The sequence below is a fragment of the Rhinopithecus roxellana genome, chromosome 12 (assembly GCF_007565055.1).
Source record: "Rhinopithecus roxellana isolate Shanxi Qingling chromosome 12, ASM756505v1, whole genome shotgun sequence".
Classification (NCBI taxonomy): domain Eukaryota; kingdom Metazoa; phylum Chordata; class Mammalia; order Primates; family Cercopithecidae; genus Rhinopithecus; species Rhinopithecus roxellana.
The window spans coordinates 79,275,986-79,298,227 of record NC_044560.1 but is presented as its reverse complement, the minus strand read 5'-3'; the positions used below and the strand labels follow the sequence as shown (position 1 = coordinate 79,298,227).

General features: G+C 39.1%; 1 protein-coding gene across 1 annotated transcript; it reads right to left on the bottom strand.

Annotated features, from left to right (window-relative positions):
- Positions 1-1,808: 1,808 nt before the first annotated feature.
- On the bottom strand, positions 1,809-20,446 carry LOC115892354 (zinc finger protein 676-like). The gene is given in 7 exon segments (XM_030913529.1): positions 1,809-1,841; positions 1,928-2,298; positions 2,359-2,515; positions 2,600-3,339; positions 3,409-3,873; positions 19,413-19,508; positions 20,398-20,446. Coding segments are annotated over 7 exon segments (1,896 nt in total). The 5' UTR covers positions 20,432-20,446.
- Between the last annotated feature and the right edge of the window lie 1,796 nt (positions 20,447-22,242).

Genomic DNA, 22,242 nt, shown 5'->3' with positions numbered 1-22,242 from the left:
TTTAGTAAGGATTGAGGAACAGTTAAAAAATCTGCCACGTTCTTCACATTTGTAGGGTTTCCCTTCTGTATAAATTCCCTTATGTTCAGTAAGGGTTGAGAACTAATTGAAAGCTTTGCCACATTTTTCACATTTGTAGGGTTTTTCCTCCAGTATGAATTCTCTTATGAGTAGTAAGGTGTGAGGATTGGTTGAACTCTTTATCACATTCTTCACATTTGTGGAATTTCTTTCCAGCATGAATTTTCTTATGTTTATTGAAGACTGAGACTCAGCTAAAGGCTTTGCCACATTCTTCATATTTGTAGGGTTTCTCTCCAGTATGAATTCTCGTATGTTCACTGAGTCTTGAGGACCAGATGAAGGCTTTGCCACATTCTTCACATTCGTAGGGTTTCTCTCCAGTATGAATTACCTTATGTTTAGCAAGGGTTGAGAAGTTACCATAGGCTTTGCCACATTCTTCACATTTGTAGGGTTTCTCTCCAGTATGAATTCTCTTATGTACCGTAAGGTTTGAGGACCGGTTGAAAGCTTTGCCACATTCTTCACATTTGTAGAGTTTCTCTCCAGCATGAATTGCCTTATGTGTTGCAAGCCTTGAGGACCAGCTAAAGACTTTGCCACATTCTTCACATTTGTAGGGTTTCTCTCCAGCATGATTTCTCTTATGTTCAAAAAGGCTTGAGGGCCAGCTGAAGGCTTTGCCACATTCTTCACATTTGTAGGGTTTCTCTCCAGTATGAATTACCTTATGTTTAGCAAGGGTTGAGAAGTTACCATAGGCTTTGCCACATTCTTCACATTTGTAGGGTTTCTCTCCAGTATGAATTCTCTTATGTTCTGTAAGGTTTGAGGGCCGGTTGAAAGCTTTGCCACATTCTTCACATTTGTAGGGTTTCTCTCCACCATGAACTGTCTTGTGTGCAGTAAGGGTTGAGGCCTTACTAAAGGCTTTGGCACATTCTTCACATTTGTAGGGTTTCTCTCCACTATGAATTCTCGTATGTTCACTGAGTCTTGAGGGCCAGCTGAAGGCTTTGCCACATTCTTCACATTTGTAGGGTTTCTCTCCAGTATGAATTACCTTATGTTTAGCAAGGGTTGAGAAGTTACCATAGGCTTTGCCACATTCTTCACATTTGTAGGGTTTCTCTCCAGTATGAATTCTCTTATGTTCTGTAAGGTTTGAGGGCCGGTTGAAAGCTTTGCCACATTCTTCACATTTGTAGGGTTTCTCTCCACCATGAACTGTCTTGTGTGCAGTAAGGGTTGAGGCCTTACTAAAGGCTTTGGCACATTCTTCACATTTGTAGGGTTTCTCTCCACTATGAATTCTCGTATGTTCACTGAGTCTTGAGGACCAGATGAAGGCTTTGCCACATTCTTCACATTTGTAGGGTTTCTCTCCAGTATGAATTACCTTATGTTTAGTTAGGTTTGTGACCCTACTGAAGGCTTTGCCACATTCTTCACATTTGTAGGGTTTCTCTCCAATATGAATTCTCTTATGTTCCATAAGGTTTGAGGACCACTTAAAGGCTTTGCCACATTCTTCACATTTGTAGAGTTTCTCTCCAGCATGCATTGCCTTATGTGTTGCAAGCCTTGAGGACCAGCTAAAGACTTTGCCACATTCTTCACATTTGTAGGGTTTCTCTCCAGCATGATTTCTCTTATGTTCAAAAAGGCTTGAGGGCCAGCTGAAGGCTTTGCCACATTCTTCACATTTGTAGGGTTTCTCTCCAGTATGAATTACCTTATGTTTAGCAAGGGTTGAGAAGTTACCATAGGCTTTGCCACATTCTTCACATTTGTAGGGTTTCTCTCCAGTATGAATTCTCTTATGTTCCATAAGGTTTGAGGACCGGTTGAAAGCTTTGCCACATTCTTCACATTTGTAGAGTTTCTCTCCAGCATGAATTGCCTTATGTGTTGCAAGCCTTGAGGACCAGCTAAAGACTTTGCCACATTCTTCACATTTGTAGGGTTTCTCTCCAGCATGATTTCTCTTATGTTCAAAAAGGCTTGAGGGCCAGCTGAAGGCTTTGCCACATTCTTCACATTTGTAGGGTTTCTCTCCAGTATGAATTACCTTATGTTTAGCAAGGGTTGAGAAGTTACCATAGGCTTTGCCACATTCTTCACATTTGTAGGGTTTCTCTCCAGTATGAATTCTCTTATGTTCCGTAAGGTTTGAGGGCCGGTTGAAAGCTTTGCCACATTCTTCACATTTGTAGGGTTTCTCTCCAGCATGAACTGTCTTGTGTGCAGTAAGGGTTGTGGCCTTACTAAAGGCTTTGGCACATTCTTCACATTTGTAGGGTTTCTCTCCACTATGAATTCTCGTATGTTCACTGAGTCTTGAGGACCAGATGAAGGCTTTGCCACATTCTTCACATTTGTAGGGTTTCTCTCCAGTATGAATTACCTTATGTTTAGTTAGGTTTGTGACCCTACTGAAGGCTTTGCCACATTCTTCACATTTGTAGGGTTTCTCTCCAATATGAATTCTCTTATGTTCCATAAGGTTTGAGGACCACTTAAAGGCTTTGCCACATTCTTCACATTTGTAGAGTTTCTCTCCAGCATGCATTGCCTTATGTGTTGCAAGCCTTGAGGACCAGCTAAAGACTTTGCCACATTCTTCACATTTGTAGGGTTTCTCTCCAGCATGATTTCTCTTATGTTCAAAAAGGCTTGAGGGCCAGCTGAAGGCTTTGCCACATTCTTCACATTTGTAGGGTTTCTCTCCAGTATGAATTACCTTATGTTTAGCAAGCGTTGAGAAGTTACCATAGGCTTTGCCACATTCTTCACATTTGTAGGGTTTCTCTCCAGTATGAATTCTCTTATGTTCCGTAAGGTTTGAGGACCAGTTGAAAGCTTTGCCACATTCTTCACATTTGTAGAGTTTCTCTCCAGCATGAATTGCCTTATGTGTTGCAAGCCTTGAGGACCAGCTAAAGACTTTGCCACATTCTTCACATTTGTAGGGTTTCTCTCCAGCATGATTTCTCTTATGTTCAAAAAGGCTTGAGGGCCAGCTGAAGGCTTTGCCACATTCTTCACATTTGTAGGGTTTCTCTCCAGTATGAATTACCTTATGTTTAGCAAGGGCTGAGAAGTTACCATAGGCTTTGTCACATTCTTCACATTTGTAGGGTTTCTCTCCAGTATGAATTCTCTTATGTTCCGTAAGGTTTGAGGACCGGTTGAAAGCTTTGCCACATTCTTCACATTTGTAGGGTTTCTCTCCGGCATGAATTGTTTTATGTACAGTCAGGGTTGAGGCCTTACTAAAGGCTTTGGCACATTCTTCACATTTGTAGGGTTTCTCTCCAGCATGACTTCTCTTAAGTTCAATAAGGCTTGAAGACCAGCTGAAGGCTTTGCCACATTCTTCACATTTGTAGGGTGTCTCTCCAGTATGAATTCTCTTATAATAAGTAAGGGTTGAGGACCAGTTAAAGGCTTTGCCATCTTCTTCACATTTGTAGGAATTCTCTCTAATATAAATTCTTTTATGTTGACCTAGGTGTGAACGCATGCAAAATGATCTGACATATTCCTTACATTTCAAAAGCTTTTTTCCAGTATGCCTTATCTTATGTCTTTTTGAATTTGAACATTTATGAAAGACGTTTGCATATTTGCCACATTGAAATACTTTGCTCTGTGTAGTTGTCAAACTCTGGTTAAGCTTATTATAACCTTTTTTGTGCACCTTATACTCATCCACATTGGTACAACCAATTTTTAAGTGTAAATTCTCAGATCCACATTTTTCATATCTTCTCAATATCACTTTTCGGAGAGAATCTTCTATGCGCTGCTCTGGCCAAAGGTGTTGAGCAAAATGAGAACATACAACTGAAAAGAAATAAAAATAACAAATTAGTCCACTTATTAGACTCAGATAAATAGTTTCCAAATCTAACCTATACAATTATTCAAACTACATAAGCAAGATGACATTGCAATATGACACAGACCCTAATTCTTCACAGACATATAAATGTAAACATACAGACCAAAATACATATATGGATAATTTATACATGAGTTAAGTGTGTACAGTGTCTGAATTAAACCCAATGCAAAGAACCACATAGAAAAAAGAAAAGTTTGTTAAATTTACCCATTACAACTCTTTCTGCTCCTCAGTATTACCTAGTCCCTTCAGAAGTAAATTGTAACTTCTGGCTTTTTTTTAAAGGAAAGTAAAATATTGGCACGTACAACTTAATTTCTGTCTTCTACTGGCCTTTCCACACACTGGTTTCTGTCTCCCATGACATAAACTGCTGAAATAAATGATGGTATACTTTCAAATGACACTTTGAGTCTGCTGAGACCAAAGGTAAATACATTGCAGCAGAGCACTGCAGTGCTGCAGAGAGAGAACAGGTGTACCAGGTAATCACTTTTCAGGAGAAACATAATCTCTTTAAACTAAAAGTAAGCACAAAATTTCAGACAAGACAAATCTGAAGAACATGTTTGACAGACCCACACAATCTCTAGTCAAGACCATTGCTTTCTGACTATGCCAGGACAAAGCTACATTATAAATGTTGTGACAGGTAACCTTTTTAAATGTCCAAATCTCAAAGATTACATACAATCTATACAAAATAGGGCAACATAATCCCACCAAAAATATTATTAAAATTTCAGAAAGAAAACATTAAAAATTTATATACTAATTTTAAAAATGGAATAATAATGCATGAAACAGGAACACAAAAGACTATAAAAAGTTAGAAAAATGAGGATAAAAACAAAAATATCTAAATTGTGGTGATAAAAATACAAAAAGAAATAATTGAAAGATTCTAAAATTAAGAAATGTAAAAATAAAAAAGCTCAAAAAGCAAATTACAATACATACAAACATATTCATAACAAAAACATATTTATAATCACAATTTCAATAGTTACAGACAAAAAGAGAATCTTGGGAGCTGCAAGATAAAAGTGATTTGCAAACATAGTCTTATGACACGGTTAGACGAATTGCTAACAGGAAGAACCAGTTTAGAGAAGAACATAAATGATCTGATGGAGATGAAAAACACAGCATGAGAACTTCGTGAAGTATGCACAAGTATCAATAGCTGAATCGATAAAGCAGAAGAAAGGAGATCAGAGATTGAAGATCAACTTAATGAAATAAAGCAAGAAGACAAGATTAGAGAAAAAAGAATAAAAAGAAATGAACAAAGCCTCCAAGAAATATGGGACTATGTGAAAAGACCAAATCTACGTTTGATTAGGGTACCTCAAAGTGACAGGGAGAATGGAATCAAGTTGGAAAACACTTCAAAATATCATCCAGGAGAATGTCCCCAACCTAGCAAGACAGGCCAACATTCAAATTCAGGAAATACAGAGACCACCAGAAAGATACTCCTTGAGAGGAGCAACCCCAAGACACATAATTGTCAGATTCACCAAGGTTGAAATGAAGAAAAAAATGTTGAGGGCAGCCAGAGAGAAAGGTTGGGTTATCCACAAATGGAAGCCCATCAGACTAACAGTGGATCTCTCTGCAGAAACCCTACAAGCCAGAAGAGAGTGGGAAGCCAATATTCAGCATTCTTAAAGAAAGGAATTTTCAACCCAAAATTTCATATCCAGTCAAACTAAGTTTTATAAGTGAAGGAGAAATAAAATCCTTTACAGACAAGCAAATGCTGAGAGACCTGCCTGTCTTACAAGAACTCCTGAAGGAAGCACTAAACACACAAAGGAACAACTGGTACCAGCCACTGCAAAAACATACCAAATTGTTAAAGACCATCAACACTATGAAGAAACTGCATCAACTAATGGGCAAAATAACCAGCTAGCATCATAATGACAGGATCAAATTCACACGTAACAATATTAACCTTAAATACAAGGGCTAAATGCTCCAATTAAAAGACACAGACTGGCAAATTGAATAAAGAGTCAAGATCCATCTAAGTGCTGTATTTGAGTCTATATGTGCAAAGACACATATAGACTCAAAATAAATGGATGGAGGAATATTTACCAAGCAAATGGAAAAAAAAAAAAAAAAAAAAAAATCCTGGGGTTGCAATCCCAGTCTCTGATAAAACAGATGTTAAACCAACAAAGATCAAAAGACACAAAGATGGGCATTACATAATGGTAAAGGGGTCAATGCAACAACAAGAGTTAACTATCCTAAATATATATGCACCCAATACAGGAGCACCTAGAATCATAAAGCAAGTTCTTAGGGACCTACAAAGAGACACAGATTCCCACACTATAACAGTGGGAGACTTTAACACCCCACTGTAAATATTAGCCTGATCAATGAGACAGAAAACTAACAAGGATATTCAGGAAGTGAACTCAACTCTGGACCAAGCAGACTTAATAGACATCTACAGAACTCTTTACCACAAATCAACAGAATACACATTCTTCTCAGCACCACATCGCACTTATTCTAAAACTGACCACATAATTGGAAGCAAAATGCTCCTCAGCAAATTTAAAAGAATGGAAATCATAACAGTCTCTCAGACCACTGCAATCAAATTAGAACTCAGGATTAACAAACTCACTAAAAATCGCACAACTACATGGAAACTGAACAACCTGCTCCTGAATGACTACAGGGTAAATACTTAAATGAAAGTAGAAATTAAAAAGTTCTTTGAAAACAATGAGAACAAAGACACAAAATACCAGAATCTCTGGGACACAGACAAAGGAGTGTCTAGAGGAAAATTTACAGCACTAAATGCCCACAAGAGAAAGCAGGAAAGATCTAAAATAGACATGCTAAAATCACAATTAAGAGAACTAGAAAAGCAAGAACAAACAAATTCAAACCCTAGCAGAAGATTAACAAATAACTAAGAGCAGAACAGAAGGAGAGAGAGACAGAAAAAAACCCTCAAAAAATAAAAATAAAATAAATCCTGAAGAGGCCAATAACAAGTTCTGAAACTGAGGCAGTAATTATTAGCCTAGCAATAAAAAGTGTCCAGAACCTGATGGATTCACAGCTGAACTCTACCAGAGGTACAAAGACGAGCTGACCTATTCTTTCTGAAACTATTCCAAACAATAGAAAAAGAGGGAAGCCTCCCTAACTCATTTTATGAGGCCAGCATCATCCTGATACAAAAACCTGGCAGAGACACAACAACAGCAAAGAAATGTCAAGCCAATATCCCTGATGAACATGGATGTAAAAATCCTCAATAAAATACTGGCAAACTGAATACAGCAGCACATCAAAAAGCTTATCTACCATGATCAAGTCGGCTTCATCCCTGGGATGCAAGGGTGGTTCAACATAGGCAAATCAATAAACATAATCCATCACATAAACAGAACCAATGACAAAAACCACATGATTATCTCAATAGATGCAAGAAAAGGCCTTCGATAAATTTCAACACCCCATTCGTCCTAAAAACTCAACAAACTAGGTATTGATGGAACGTATCTCAAAATAATAAGGGCTATTTATGACAAACCCACAGACAATATCATACTGAACGGGCAAAAACCAGAAGCATTCCCTTTGAAAACCGGCACAAGACAAGGATGCCTCTCTCACCACTCCCATTCAGCATAGTATTTAGAAGTTCTCGTGAGGGCAATCAGGCAAGAAAAAGAAATAATGGGTATTCAAATAGGAAAAGAGGAAGTCAAATTCTCTCTGTTTGCAAATGACATGATTGTATATTTAGAAAACCCCATTGTCTCAGCCCAAAATCTCTTTAAGCTGATAAGCAACTTCAGCAAACTCTCAGGATACAAAATCAATGTGCAAAAATCACAAGCATTCCTATACACCAATAATAGAGAGAGAGCAAAATCATGACTGAGCTCCCATTCACAATTGCTACAAAGAGAATAAAATACCCAGGAATACAACTACCTGAGGGATGTGAAGGACCTCCTCAGGGACAACTACAAACCACTGCTCAAGAAAATAAGAGAGGACACAAACAAATGGAAGAACATTCCATGCTCATGGATAGGAAGAATCGATATCGTGAAAACGGCCATACTGCCCAAAGTGATTTATAGATTCAATGCTATCCCCATCAAGCTACCATTAACTTTCTTCCAGATTTTGAAAAAACTAAATTTAATATGAAACCAGAAAAAAGCTCATATAGCCAAGACAACCCTAAGCAAAAAGAACAAAGCTGGAGGCATCATGCTACCTGACTTCAAACTATATTACAAGGCTACAGTAACCAAAACAGTATGGTACTGGTATCAAAACAGATATACAGATCAATGGAACAGAACAGAGGCCTCAGAAATAATACCACACATCTACAACCATCTAATCTTTGACAAACCTGAAAAAAACAAGCAATGGGGAAAGGATTCCCTATTCAATAAATGGCGTTGAAAAAACTGGCTAGCCATATTCAGAAAACTGAAACTGGACCCCTTCCTTATACCTGTAGAAAAATTAACTCAAGATGGATTACAGACTTAAATGTAACACCCCAAACCATAAAAACCCTAAAAGAAAACCTAGACAACACCATTCAGGACACAGGCATGGGCAAAGACTTCATAACTAAAACACCAAAAGCAATGGCAACAAAAGCCAAATTGACAAATGGGACCTAATTAAACTAAAGGGCTTCTGCACAGCAAAAGAAACTATCAGAGTGAACAGGCAACCTACAGAATGGGAGAAAAAATTTCCAATATATCCATCTGACAAAGGGCTAATATCCAGGATCCATAAAGAACTTAAACAAATTTACAAAAAAAGAAAAAAAAAGAACATCAAAAAGCGGGCAAAGGATATGAACAGATACTTCTCAAAAAAAGATATTTACGTGGCCAAAAACATATGAAAAAAAGCTCATCATCACGGGTCATTAGAGAAATGCAAATGAAAACCACAATGAGATACCATTTCATCCCAGTTAGAATGGTGATCATTAAAAAGTCAGGAAATAACAGATGCTGGAGAAGATGTGGAGAAGTAGGAATGCTTTTACACTGTTGGTTGGAGTGTAAATTAGTTCAGCGATTGTGGAAGACAATGTGGCGATTCCTCAAGGATCCAGAACTAGAAATACCATTTGACTCAGCAATTCCATTACTGGGTATATACTCAAAAAATTATAAATCATTCTACTATAAAGACACATGCACACATGTTTATTGCAGCACTATTCACAATAGCAAAGATTTAGAACCAACCCAAATGTCCATTAGTAATAGACTGGATAAAGAAAATGTGGCACATACACACCACGGAACAGTATGCAGCCATAAAAAAGGATGAGTTCATGTCCTTTGCAGAGACATGGATAAAGCTGGAAACCATCATTCTCAGCAAACTAACACAAGAACAGAAAACCAAACACAGCATGTTCTCATTCATAAGTGGGAGTTGAACAATGACAACACAGGGACACAGGAAGGGGAACATCACACACCGGGGCCTGTGGCGGGGTGGAAGGCTAGTGGATGAATAACATTAGGAGAAATACCTAATGTAGATAACAGGTTGATGGGTACAGCAAACCACCAGAGCACGTGCATACCTATGTAACAAACCTGTACGCGCTGCACATGTACCCCAGAATTTAAAGTATAATTAAAAAAAAATCAAAACAGAATATTAATAAGGAAACAGACTACTTAAAGGTGGGATAAAACAACTATTTCTGACAGAGGTATAGAGAGCACTCCTCAACATCAGGATACACACCCTTCTCAATTGCTCATACAACATATTTCTTGATAGACCACCTCTTAGGCCAAAAAAGAAGTCTTACCAAATTTTTTAAAACTGAAATTTTATGAATTATTTTCTATGACTAAACTCAAATGCAAGTATACAACAATAATAGAAAAAAAACTGGAAAAAAAAATGCGAGGCATGGTGGCTCACGTCTGTTATCCCAGCACTTTGGTAGGCCGAGGCAGGTGGATCACGAGGTCAGGAGATCAAGACCATTCTGGCCAACATAGTGAAACCCTGTCTCTACTAAAATGTGAAAAACTAGCCAGGCTTGGTGGCACACACCTGTAGTCCCAGCTACTCAGGAGGCTGAGGCAAAGGAATTGCTTGAACCCAGGAGGCACACGTTGCAGTGAGCCGAGATCGTGCCACTGCACTCCAGCCTGGAGATAGAGCAAGACTCCGTCTCAAAAAAAAAAAAAACAAAAAAAACCCATATATATATACACACATAGGAATTTAACAAAACACTCAAGCACGCTCTTATGCAAAGGATGTAATAGTTAATATTGTAAAGATATTCATCCTGGTCAATGTAATCTACAAATTTAATGAAATGTTTTTCAAATTTCTCATTGTATTTTTGAAGAAACAGAACCAGCAACCCCAAAAGTATATCGAACCCCAAAGGCAATAAAGTTCCCAACAATCTTAAAATAAAAATAATAATAAAGGAATGTTGCAGGCATTAAAGTTCCTGATTTCAAAAGACATTACAAAGCTACAGAATTAAAACAACCTGGTATAAGGATGAAAATTAAACTAATGAAATAGAATGCAACCCATATATATATACTTTAACATGTATGGTCATATGAGGAGTCCTTTACATAGCAATAATTATTACTGTAAGCTAACAGGTAAAGGCAATGCAAATTTCTGTCACCAAATCATTCAGTAAATACAACTTGAAATATAAAAATACTGGAATATCACTCAGTTTTCAAAAAGCAGAAAACAGTCTACCAATTATAAAGATAAGTCTTGATAACATTATGCAAAATGAAATGTCAGCCACAAAAAGACAAAGATTGTAAGAGATAGATATAAAGCATTTACATTCTCAGAAGCAGATTAAAAGAAAAAGGTGCCCTATTTGCTTAACCCCCAACAGCAAGAAAGTTTGTCAGTCATCCATGACAAAAATGTCTTAATGAAAGAACCAGGCCTCATGGTTAATATCTGTAATGACAGCTACATGGTTGGAGAATTGATTCAGGCCAAAATTTTACGACCAACCTGGGTTATGCACTGAGACCCCATCTCAGAAATAAGTGCCTTTAAGAGAGCTTTGAGATCCACGGAGGGAATTGTGAAACTTTGCTGAGCCCAAGATTGAGGAGCACCCTTTTCAGAAGGCAAGCTTTCATTCAGGTGGCAAACTACAGGACCCCTGCTCTTGACTACAGACCAGAAAAATGTCCCACCCAACTCCGTCCCACTGAGAATTTTGAACTTACTCTGTAAGCATCCCAAACTCCTCCCAGGCACAGTCTGTGAGAGGTCTTGGTCTTCCAGAGGCCTGGAGAGATACCCATTTAGAGCCATGCTGGCAGGCCTGCTGACCTTGGTCCCAATAGCAGTTCCATGACTCAGTTCCAGCTTCCTAAATCACAGTTCATGGCCAGTTCTCCCTAAGTAGAAACCCACAGTGACCTCAGAAATCCTCTCTGGTACTCAGTGAAAGCCGTACTAATCCACATCCTAATATAAAGCCCACCACATGCAGACCTGACTGCAGAAACCTGCCCAAGCATCTATCCTACTGAGCAAAGTCCTGAAGGATATTTACTGTGTCCAAAAATAAAATGGGAATTACAACTACCCAAGCCCTTTCTGATAAGCCGACCCTAGTGCAGAGCCAGCAGCCCTGTAACCAAGCTACAACCTTGCTCTACTACAAACCCAGAGGGCATTCTATAACCCTGGGGGCCCAAGAAAGGAAGATTTTTACCCTCTGAAACCAGTTTATCAAAACTTTGAGGTGTTTGCTCCTTCAAATTGAGACACCAACATAAAAGTATATTGTGCCCATCGTCAAAGCTTCTATTTTAACAATGCACTTGATGTATGTGGAAGAAAAATTAGTCAAAAAAATTTTAAAGTCATTGAAATTGAAGACAAGTAAAACATTGCTGCTTGTAGATCATGCAATGTTCTCTATAAAAAAACCATAAACAGTACATTAAAACCTTTTAAAACTAATAAGTACACTCAGTAAATTAGCAAAATATAAAATTAACATACAAGTTATGATTCCATAAACTTAAACTATCTGATAAAATAGAGGAAGAAAACAATCTTATTTAAAATAGCACTAAAATAATAAATATCTGAGGACAAATTTAACCGAGGAGCTGAAAAACTTTTCAAGTGAAAGATTTATCAATGAAAAATGAGAGAACACAAATAAATTTAAATATATTTTCTCTATCGATTCAAAGAATAAACGCTAAAACACCATATTATCCAAAGTGATCTCTAGATTCAATAAACTCTCTATCAATATTCCAGTGGTTTTTTTCACAGTAATGAAAAATACAATCATAAATTTACATGAAACTACAAGAAACTGTGAATAGCCAAAGCAATCTTGAAGAAAAAGAAAAAAGCAGAAGGACATCATACTTCATAATTTCAAACTATATTTCAAGACTATAATAAAAACAGGATGAAATGTGCAGAAAAATGAACAAAAAACACCCAATAATACAGAAACCACTACTCTCACACATTTCAGAGATGATGGAAAACACATTTCAGAGATGATGGAAAAAAGAGAACTTAAAAGATAGTCTAACATGGAGTGTCTTAAAATTATGCAAACATCTGTGTGTCCACAAAAACAAAAAAACTCAGATTGCACACTCTCTTGTATGCCATGAACAGTACTTTGGCTGTCACTGTAAACTTGAAGATTACTGAAGGAAAAGAAGAATTCTTAGATATTTTAAAAGCAAAACAGAGAAGATGCCCCTGTGTGAGACAAAATTTAAAAATAAAAATAAAAATTAGGCTTTCCGGGTGGGCGGAGCAAGATGGCTGAATAGGAACAGCTCCAGTCTCCAACTCCCAGCGTGAGCGACACAGAAGACCGGTGATTTCTGCATTTTCAACTGAGGTACTGGGGTCATCTCACTAGGGAGTGCTGGACAATCGGTGCTGGTCAGTTGCTGCAGCCCGACCAGCGAGAGCGGAAGCAGGGCGAGGCATCGCCTCACCTGGGAAGCGCAAGGGGGAAGGGAATCCCTTTTCCTAGCCAGGGGAACTGAGACACACAACACCTGGAAAATCGGATAACTCCCACCCCAATACTGTGCTTTAAGCAAACGGGCACACCAGGAGAATATATCCCACACCTGGCCGGGAGGGTCCCATGCCCACGGAGCCTCCCTCATTGCTAACACAGCAGTCTGCGATCTAACTGCAAGGCAGCAGCGAGGCTGGGGGAGGGGCGCCCGCCATTGCTGAGGCTTAAGTAGGTAAACAAAGCTGCTGGGAAGCTCGAATTGGGTGGAGCTCACAGCAGCTCAAGGAAACCTGCCTGTTTCTGTAGACTCCACCTCTGGGGACAGGGCACAGTTAACAACAACAACAAAAGCAGCAGAAACCTTTGCAGATGCAAGCGACTCTGTCTGACAGCTTTGAAGAGAGCAGTGGATCTCCCAACACCGACGTTGAGATCTGAGAAGGGACAGACTGCCTGCTCAAGTGGGTCCCGGACCCCTGAGTAGCCTAACTGGGAGACATCCCCCACTAGGGGCAGTCTGACACCCCACACCTCACAGGGTGGAGTACACCCCTGAGAGGAAGCTTCCAAAGTAAGAATCAGACAGGTACACTCGCTGTTCAGCAATATTCTATCTTCTGCAACCTCTGCTGCTGATACCCAGGCAAACAGGGTCTGGAGTGGACCTCAAGCAATCTCCAACAGACCTACAGCTGAGGGTCCTGACTGGCAGAAGGAAAACTATCAAACAGGAAGGACACGTATACCAAAACCCCATCAGTACGTCACCATCATCAAAGACCAGAGGCAGATAAAACCACAAAGATGGGGAAAAAGCAGGGCAGAAAACCTGGAAATTCAAAAAATAAGAGCGCATCTCCCCCTGCAAAGGAATGCAGCTCATTGCCAGCAACGGATCAAAGCTGGTCAGAGAATGACTTTGACGAGATGAGAGAAGGCTTCAGTCCATCAAACTTCTCAGAGCTAAAGGAGGAATTATGTACCCAGCGCAAAGAAACTAAAAATCTTGAAAAAAGAGTGGAAGAATTGACAGTTAGACTAATTAATGCAGAGAAGATCATAAACGAAATGACAGAGATGAAAACCATGACACGAGAAATACGTGACAAATGCACAAGCTTCAGTAACCAACTCAATCAACTGGAAGAAAGAGTATCAGCGATTGAGGATCAAATGAATGAAATGAAGCAAGAAGAGAAACCAAAAGAAAAAAGAAGAAGAAGAAATGAACAAAGCCTGCAAGAAGTATGGGATTATGTAAAAAGACCAAATCTACGTTTGATTGGGGTGCCTGAAAGTGAGGGGGAAAATGGAAACAAGTTGGAAAACACTCTTCAGGATATCATCCAGGAGAACTTCCCCAACCTAGTAGGGCAGGCCAACATTCAAATTCAGGAAATACAGAGACCACCACAAAGATACTCCTCGAGAAGAGCAACTCCAGACACATAATTGTCAGATTCACCAAAGTCTAAATGAAGGAAAAAAATGTTAAGGGCAGCCAGAGAGAAAGGTCAGGTTACCCACAAAGGGAAGCGCATCAGACTAACAGCAGATCTCTCGGCAGAAACTCTACAAGCCAGAAGAGAGTGGGGGCCAATATTCAACATTCTTAAAGAAAAGAATTTTCAACCCAGAATTTCATATCCAGCCAAACTAAGTTTCATAAGTGAAGGAGAAATAAAATCCTTTACAGATAAGCAAATGCTTAGAGATTCTGTCACCACCAGGCCTGCCTTACAAGAGACCCTGAAGGAAGCCCTAAACATGGAAAGGAAAAACTGGTACCAACCATTGCAAAAACATGCCAAAATGTAAAGACCATGAAGGCTAGGAAGAAACTGCATCAACTAATGAGCAAAATAACCAGTTAATATCATAATGGCAGGATCAAGTTCACACATAACAATATTAACCTTAAATGTTAATGGACTAAATGCTCCAATGAAAAGACACAGACTGGCAAACTGGATAAAGAGTCAAGACCCATCAGTCTGCTGTATTCAGGAGACCCATCTCACATGCAGAGACATACATAGGCTCAAAATAAAGGGATGGAGGAAGATCCACCAAGCAAATGGAGAACAAAAAAAAGCAGGGGTTGCAATCCTAGTCTCTGATAAAACAGACTTTAAACCATCAAAGATCAAAAGAGACAAAGAAGGACATTACATAATGGTAAAGGGATCAATTAAACAGGAAGAGCTAACTATCCTAAATATATATGCACCCAATACAGGAGCACCCAGATTGATAAAGCAAGTCCTTAGAGACTTACAAAGTGACTTAGACTCCCACACAATAATAATGGGAGACTTCAACACTCCACTGTCAACATTAGACAGATCAACGAGACACAAAGTTAACAAGGATATCCAGGAATTGAACTCATCTCTACACCAAGCGGACCTAATAGACATCTATAGAACTCTCCACCCCAAATCAACAGAATATACATCCTTCTCAGCACCACATAGCACTTAGTCCAAAATTGACCACATAATTGGAAATAAAGCACTCCTCAGCAAATGTACAAGAACAGAAATTATAACAAACTGTCTCTCAGACCACAGTGCAATCAAACTAGAACTCAGGACTAAGAAACTGAATCAAAACCGCTCAACTACATGGAAACTGAATAACCTGCTCCTGAATGACTACTGGGTACATAACGAAATGAAGGCAGAAATAAAGATGTTCTTTGAAAACAATGAGAACAAAGATACAACATACCAGAATCTCTGGGACACATTTAAAGCAGTGTGTAGAGGGAAATTTATAGCACTAAATGCCCACAAGAGAAAGCAGGAAAGATCTAAAACTGACACTCTAACATCACAATTAAAAGAACTAGAGAGGCAAGAGCAAACACATTCAAAAGCTAGCAGAAGGCAAGAAATAATTAAGATCAGAGCAGAACTGAAGGAGATAGAGACACAAAAAGCCCTCCAAGGCCGGGCATGGTGGCTCAAGCCTGTAATCCCAGCACTTTGGGAGGCCGAGACGGGCGGATCACGAGGTCAGGAGATCGAGACCATCCTGGCTAACACGGTGAAACCCCGTCTCTACTAAAAAATACAAAAAAAACTAGCCGGGCGAGGTGGCGGGCGCCTGTAGTCCCAGCAACTCGGGAGGCTGAGGCAGGAGAATGGCGTGAACCCGGGAGGCGGAGCTTGCAGTGAGCTGAGATCCGGCCACTGCACTCCAGCCCGGGGCGACAGAGCGAGACTCTACCTCAAAAAAACAAAACAAAACAAAACAAAACAAAACAAAACAAAAAAACCCTCCAAAAAAAATCAATGAATCCAGGAGTTGGTTTTTTGAAAAGATCAACAAAATTGACAGACCGCTAGCAAGACTAATAAAGAAGAAAAGAGAGAGGAATCAAATAGACACAATAAAAAATGATAAAGGGGATATCACCACCAACCCCACAGAAATACAAACTACCATCAGAGAATACTATAAACACCTCTACGCAAATCAACTCGAAAATCTAGAAGAAATGGATAATTTCCTGGACACTTACACTCTTCCAAGACTAAACCAGGAAGAAGTTGAATCCCTGAAAAGACCAATAGCAGGCTCTGAAATTAAGGCAATAACTAATAGCCTACCAACCAAAAAAAGTCCAGGACCAGATGGATTCACAGCTGAATTCTACCAGAGGTACAAGGAGGAGCTGGTACCATTCCTTCTGAAACTATTCCAATCAATAGAAAAAGAGGGAATCCTCCCTACCTCATTTTATGAGGCCAACATCATCCTGATACCAAAGCCTGGCAGAGACACAACAAAAAAAGAGAATTTTAGACCAATATCCCTGATGAACATCGATGCAAAAATCCTCAATAAAATACTGGCAAACCAGATTCAGCAGCACATCAAAAAGCTTATCCACCATGATCAAATGGGCTTCATCCCTGGGATGCAAGGCTGGTTCAACATTCGCAAATCAATAAACGTAATCCAGCATATAAACAGAACCAAAGACAAGAACCACATGATTATCTCAATAGATGCAGAAAAGGCTTTTGACAAAATTCAACAGCCCTTCATGTTAAAAACACTCCATAAATTCGGTATTGATGGAACGTACCTCAAAATAATAAGAGCTATTTGTGACAAACCACAGCTAATATCATACTGAATGGGCAAAAACTGGAAAAATTCCCTTTGAAAACTGGCACAAGACAGGGATGCCCTCTCTCACCACTCCTATTCAACATAGTGTTGGAAGTTCTGGCTAGGGCAATCAGGCAAGAGAAAGAAATAAAGGGTATTCAGTTAGGAAAAGAAGAAGTGAAATTGTCCCTGTTTGCAGATGACATGATTGTATATTTAGAAAACCCCATTGTCTCAGCCCAAAATCTCCTTAAGCTGATAAGCAACTTCAGCAAAGTCTCAGGATACAAAATTAATGTGCAAAAATCACAAGCATTCTTATACATCAGTAACAGACAGAGAGCCAAATCATGAATGAACTTCCATTCACAATTGCTTCAAAGAGAATAAAACACCTAGGAATCCAACTTACAAGGGATGTCAAGGACCTCTTCAAGGAGACCTACAAACCACTGCTCAGTGAAATAAAAGAGGTCATAAACAAATGGAAGAACATACCATGCTCATGGATAGGAAGAATCAATATTGTGAAAATGGCCATACTGCCCAAGTTTATTTATAGATTCAATGCCATCCCCATTAAGCTACCAATGAGTTTCTTCACAGAATTGGAAAAAACTGCTTTAAAGTTCATATGGACCCAGAAAAGAGCCCGCATTGCCAAGACAATTCTAAGTCAAAAGGACAAAGGTGGAGGCGTCACACTACCTGACTTCAAACTATACTACAAGGCTACAGTAACCAAAACAGCATGGTACTGGTACCAAAACAGAGATATAGACCAATGGAACAGAACAGAGTCCTCAGAAATAACACCACACATCTACAGACATCTGATCTTTGACAAACCTGAGAGAAACAAGAAATGGGGAAAGGATTCCCTATCTAATAAATGGTGCTGGGAAAATTGGATAGCCATAAGTAGAAAGCTGAAACTGGATCCTTTCCTTACTCCTTATACGAAGATTAATTCAAGATGGATTAGAGACTTAAATGTTAGACCTAATACCATAAAAACCCTAGAAGAAAACCTAGGTAGTACCATTCAGGACATAGGCATGGGCAAGGACTTCATGTCTAAAACACCAAAAGCAACGGCAGCAAAAGCCAAAATTGACAAATGGGATCTAATTAAACTAAAGAGCTTCTGCACAGCAAAAGAAACTACCATCAGAGTGAACAGGCAACCTACAGAATGGGAGAACATTTTTGCAATCTACTCATCTGACAAAGGGCTAATATCCAGAATCTACAAAGAACTCAAACAAATTTACAAGAAAAATACAAACAACCCCATCAAAAAGTGGGCAAAGGATATGAACAGACATTTCTCAAAAGAAGACATTCATACAGCCAACAGACACATGAAAAAATGCTCATCATCACTCGCCATCAGAGAAATGCAAATCAAAACCACAATGAGATACCATCTCACACCAGTTAGAATGGCAATCATTAAAAAGTCAGGAAACAACAGGTGTTGGAGAGGATGTGGAGAAATAGGAACACTTTTACACTGTTGGTGGGATTGTAAACTAGTTCAACCATTATGGAAAACAGTATGGCAATTCCTCAAGGATCTAGAACTAGATGTACCATATGACCCAGCCATCCCACTACTGGGTATATGCCCAAAGGATTATAAATCATGCTGCTATAAAGACACATGCACATGTATGTTTATTGCGGCACTATTCACAATAGCAAAGACTTGGAATCAACCCAAATGTCCATCAGTGACAGACTGGATTAAGAAAATGTGGCACATATACACCATGGAATACTATGCAGCCATAAAAAAGGATGAGTTTGCGTCCTTTGTAGGGACATGGATGCAGCTGGAAACCATCATTCTTAGCAAACTATCACAAGAACAGAAAACCAAACACCGCATGTTCTCACTGATAGGTGGGAACTGAACAATGAGATCACTTGGACTGGGGAAGGGAAACATCACACACCGGGGCCTATCATGGGGAGGGGATGGGGGGAGGGATTGCATTGGGAGTTATACCTGATATAAATGATGAATTGATGGGTGCTGACAAGTTGATGGGTGCAGCACACCTACATGGCACAAGTATACATATGTAGCAAACCTGCACGTTATGCACATGTACCCTAGAACTTAAAGTATAATTAAAAAAAAAAAAATTAGGCTTTCCAGGAAATATTTCTTTTGGAACACTGCTTCCCATATCACTTTAAGGACTTGTTTTCTTCTTGACTTTGGATCTGTCATCCACGTTGTCTGTTGTATTCACTCTCTCCTACCTGGGGGTTCTTCCGCCATCTCGTGTTTCTTCATATTCCAGGGCTCTTTTCCTTGCTCCAGAAAAATGATCAGGTCTGGCTTAGGGACAGCAATACCTGTTTTATTAAAAATAAATAACATGCCTCTTGCTCACATTCTCCAATTAACAACTTAATAATGTCCTCAGTAAAGAGGATTTAATACAATATTCTAATACATTTATCCCAAAATACTAAATTACAACAGAAATTTCTAAATATTTGGAAAATACTCTAATTTTGTGGGTTCTTAATTTTATCACCTGGTACTACTGAATTAAAAATTGGTGGTGGTAATTAGATTTTAAAGTGTGAGCAATAATATTTTATGCCAGTAAAATTTTGAAATTACCATTAATCTAAAGTGAAGGACACAGAGGAGCTCAAGAATGTGGTAAGTTCAGGTCAAGATGAAACATCTTGAAATTTTTTTCTCTATGGAAAACTCCCTATGATTTTGTTGGAAACAGAAATCTGAAGCATAAATTACCAAAAAGAAATTATACAAAAGAGCAATGCTGTCGGGAGCTGAAAGCCTGAGGGCTGTGACCAACTCAGCATTCCACTGGAGGCTATATGATCAAACGGCAAATTGTTTATCATGAATGCAGAATGTGGGCAAACTTGTTTCTGCTCATGCCGCCAGAAGGTACACTAAGAACAGTCACTTCCTGGTGCCATGCTCCTTGAGGTTAACTACTGGAACATCTGGAGAGTACTGTTTAAAGAATACAGTCACTAAGTCAAGCAGCTGACCACAACCTCCCCCTTCTTCCTATCTCCTTTACTCAATAAATATGAAGAGCTATAGAAGTTCATGGCCCTTGTTCACTAGAAGCAAGGAGCCCCGTGGTGCCGTCTTTGTCTTTATTCCTGCATTCAACCTCCTTTGTTCAGGCCAATAAAGTCCGCAGCAAAATGAAACCTATAGCGTATACTAGGAATTGCGTATTAAAATTATTCTCACCCAGGAAGACCAGGTTTCTGTAGTTCTCTAACATCACATTCCTATATAAATTCTGCTGCGCAGTGTCCAGGCACTGCCACTCCTCCAGAGAGAATTCTATGGCCACATCCTGAAATGTCAATGATCCCTGGAAAACACACACAAACACACTTATTTACCAAGTGGTCATGGGCATAATTTTTAATATGACTCAACGTAAAATGGAGAGAGTAAATAGAGCTGGTTCTGACTTCTAAGAGTGACTGAAATAATTCAATAAAATAGTTTTCAACTAGAAATATTCTCTAACGTATTCTCTAACTCTGACAAAACAAAGTGTTATAAGATCCATAACACCAGTGTATATATAGTATTTTTCTGGACAATAAAGTATAAAATTGAGGGCACAAACACTAACATATACAATTTTGAGGGTTACATTTACATCATACAGAATTAATTGTGTGCCAGGCATGGTAGCTCATGCCTGTAATTCCAGCACTTTGGGAGGCAGAGGCGGGCAGATCACCTGAGGTCGGGAGTTTGAGACCAGTCTGACCAACATGGAGAAACCCCGTCCCTAGTAAAAACACAAAATTAGCTGGGCGTGGTGGTTTGTGCTTGTAATTCTAGCTACTTGGGAGGCTGAGGCAGGAAAATCGTTTGAATCCAGGAGGCGGAGGTTGCGGTGAGCTGAGATCGCACCATTGCCCTCCAGCCTGGACAACAAGAGTGAAACTCTATCTCAAAAAAAAAAAAAAAAAAAAAAGAATTAATTGTGTGTATTTTTCAGATGGACATACTTTTGTATATTATTCAGATGGAATAGACATGTTGAGTTAGAAGGTATCACTCAAATTTTAATGTGTACAATAAGCTGGAGATCCTGTTAATGCAGTTTTGTTTTTTGTTTTTTTTTTCCAGAAGATCAGGGACAGTCTGAGTTGCTGAATTTTTAACAAGCTCATCAGTATGCCAATGTTTTTGCTCCAAAAAGACTATTTTGTCAAATATCCAGTAATTGAATGACTGTGTTTTTCTGGTTTGTAAATAAAAATGAGAGCCTTCATTTTCCAAAAACAGACAAATGCAAAGGAAACCTAAGAAAGAAAGGCAGCTGCTAGATTAAATGTGGTGGTTTGTTCACATCAGCTGCATAAAGATACTTAACAATGAAGAGAAAAATAATTAATTCTATAGTGAAAAAATGTGTCAGAGAGCTTATCAACTAAGTGATTTATTAACATCAACTACACTAGAACAAACTTTTATTTTTTTATTTTTATTTTTTTTGAGACGGAGTCTCGCTATCACCCAGGCTGGAGTGCAGTGGCCGGATCTCAGCTCACCGCAAGCTCCGCCTCCCAGGTTCACGCCATTCTCCTGCCTCAGCCTCCCGAGTAGCTGGGACTACAGGCGCCCACCACCTCGCCCGGCTAGTTTTTTGTATTTTTTAGTAGAGACGGGGTTTCATCGTGTTAGCCAGGATGGTCTCGATCTCCTGACCTCGTGATCCACCCGTCTCGGCCTCCCAAAGTGCTGGGATTACAGGCTAGAACAAACTTTTATAATGTCCTGATGCACCCAGAAGGACACAGCATTACTGCTGAGATATTGCCCCCTGAAAGGTAAATTACAGTCTGAATTTAACCATAAGGATACATTAGTTTTATGGAAAGTTCAAGATACAGGTATCTCCCATGTTCTGTAATTTTTAATAGTGATTTTAAATAGTCTTTCTTTAGCACTGTAAAGAGCAGTTATCTCCTATCAATTTTTTAATAATTTTCTGGGTAATAAATACCATACTGCTTCAATGGGTGTTTTCCTAATCCTGTACTGCATAGACATAATAAAGAACACAGA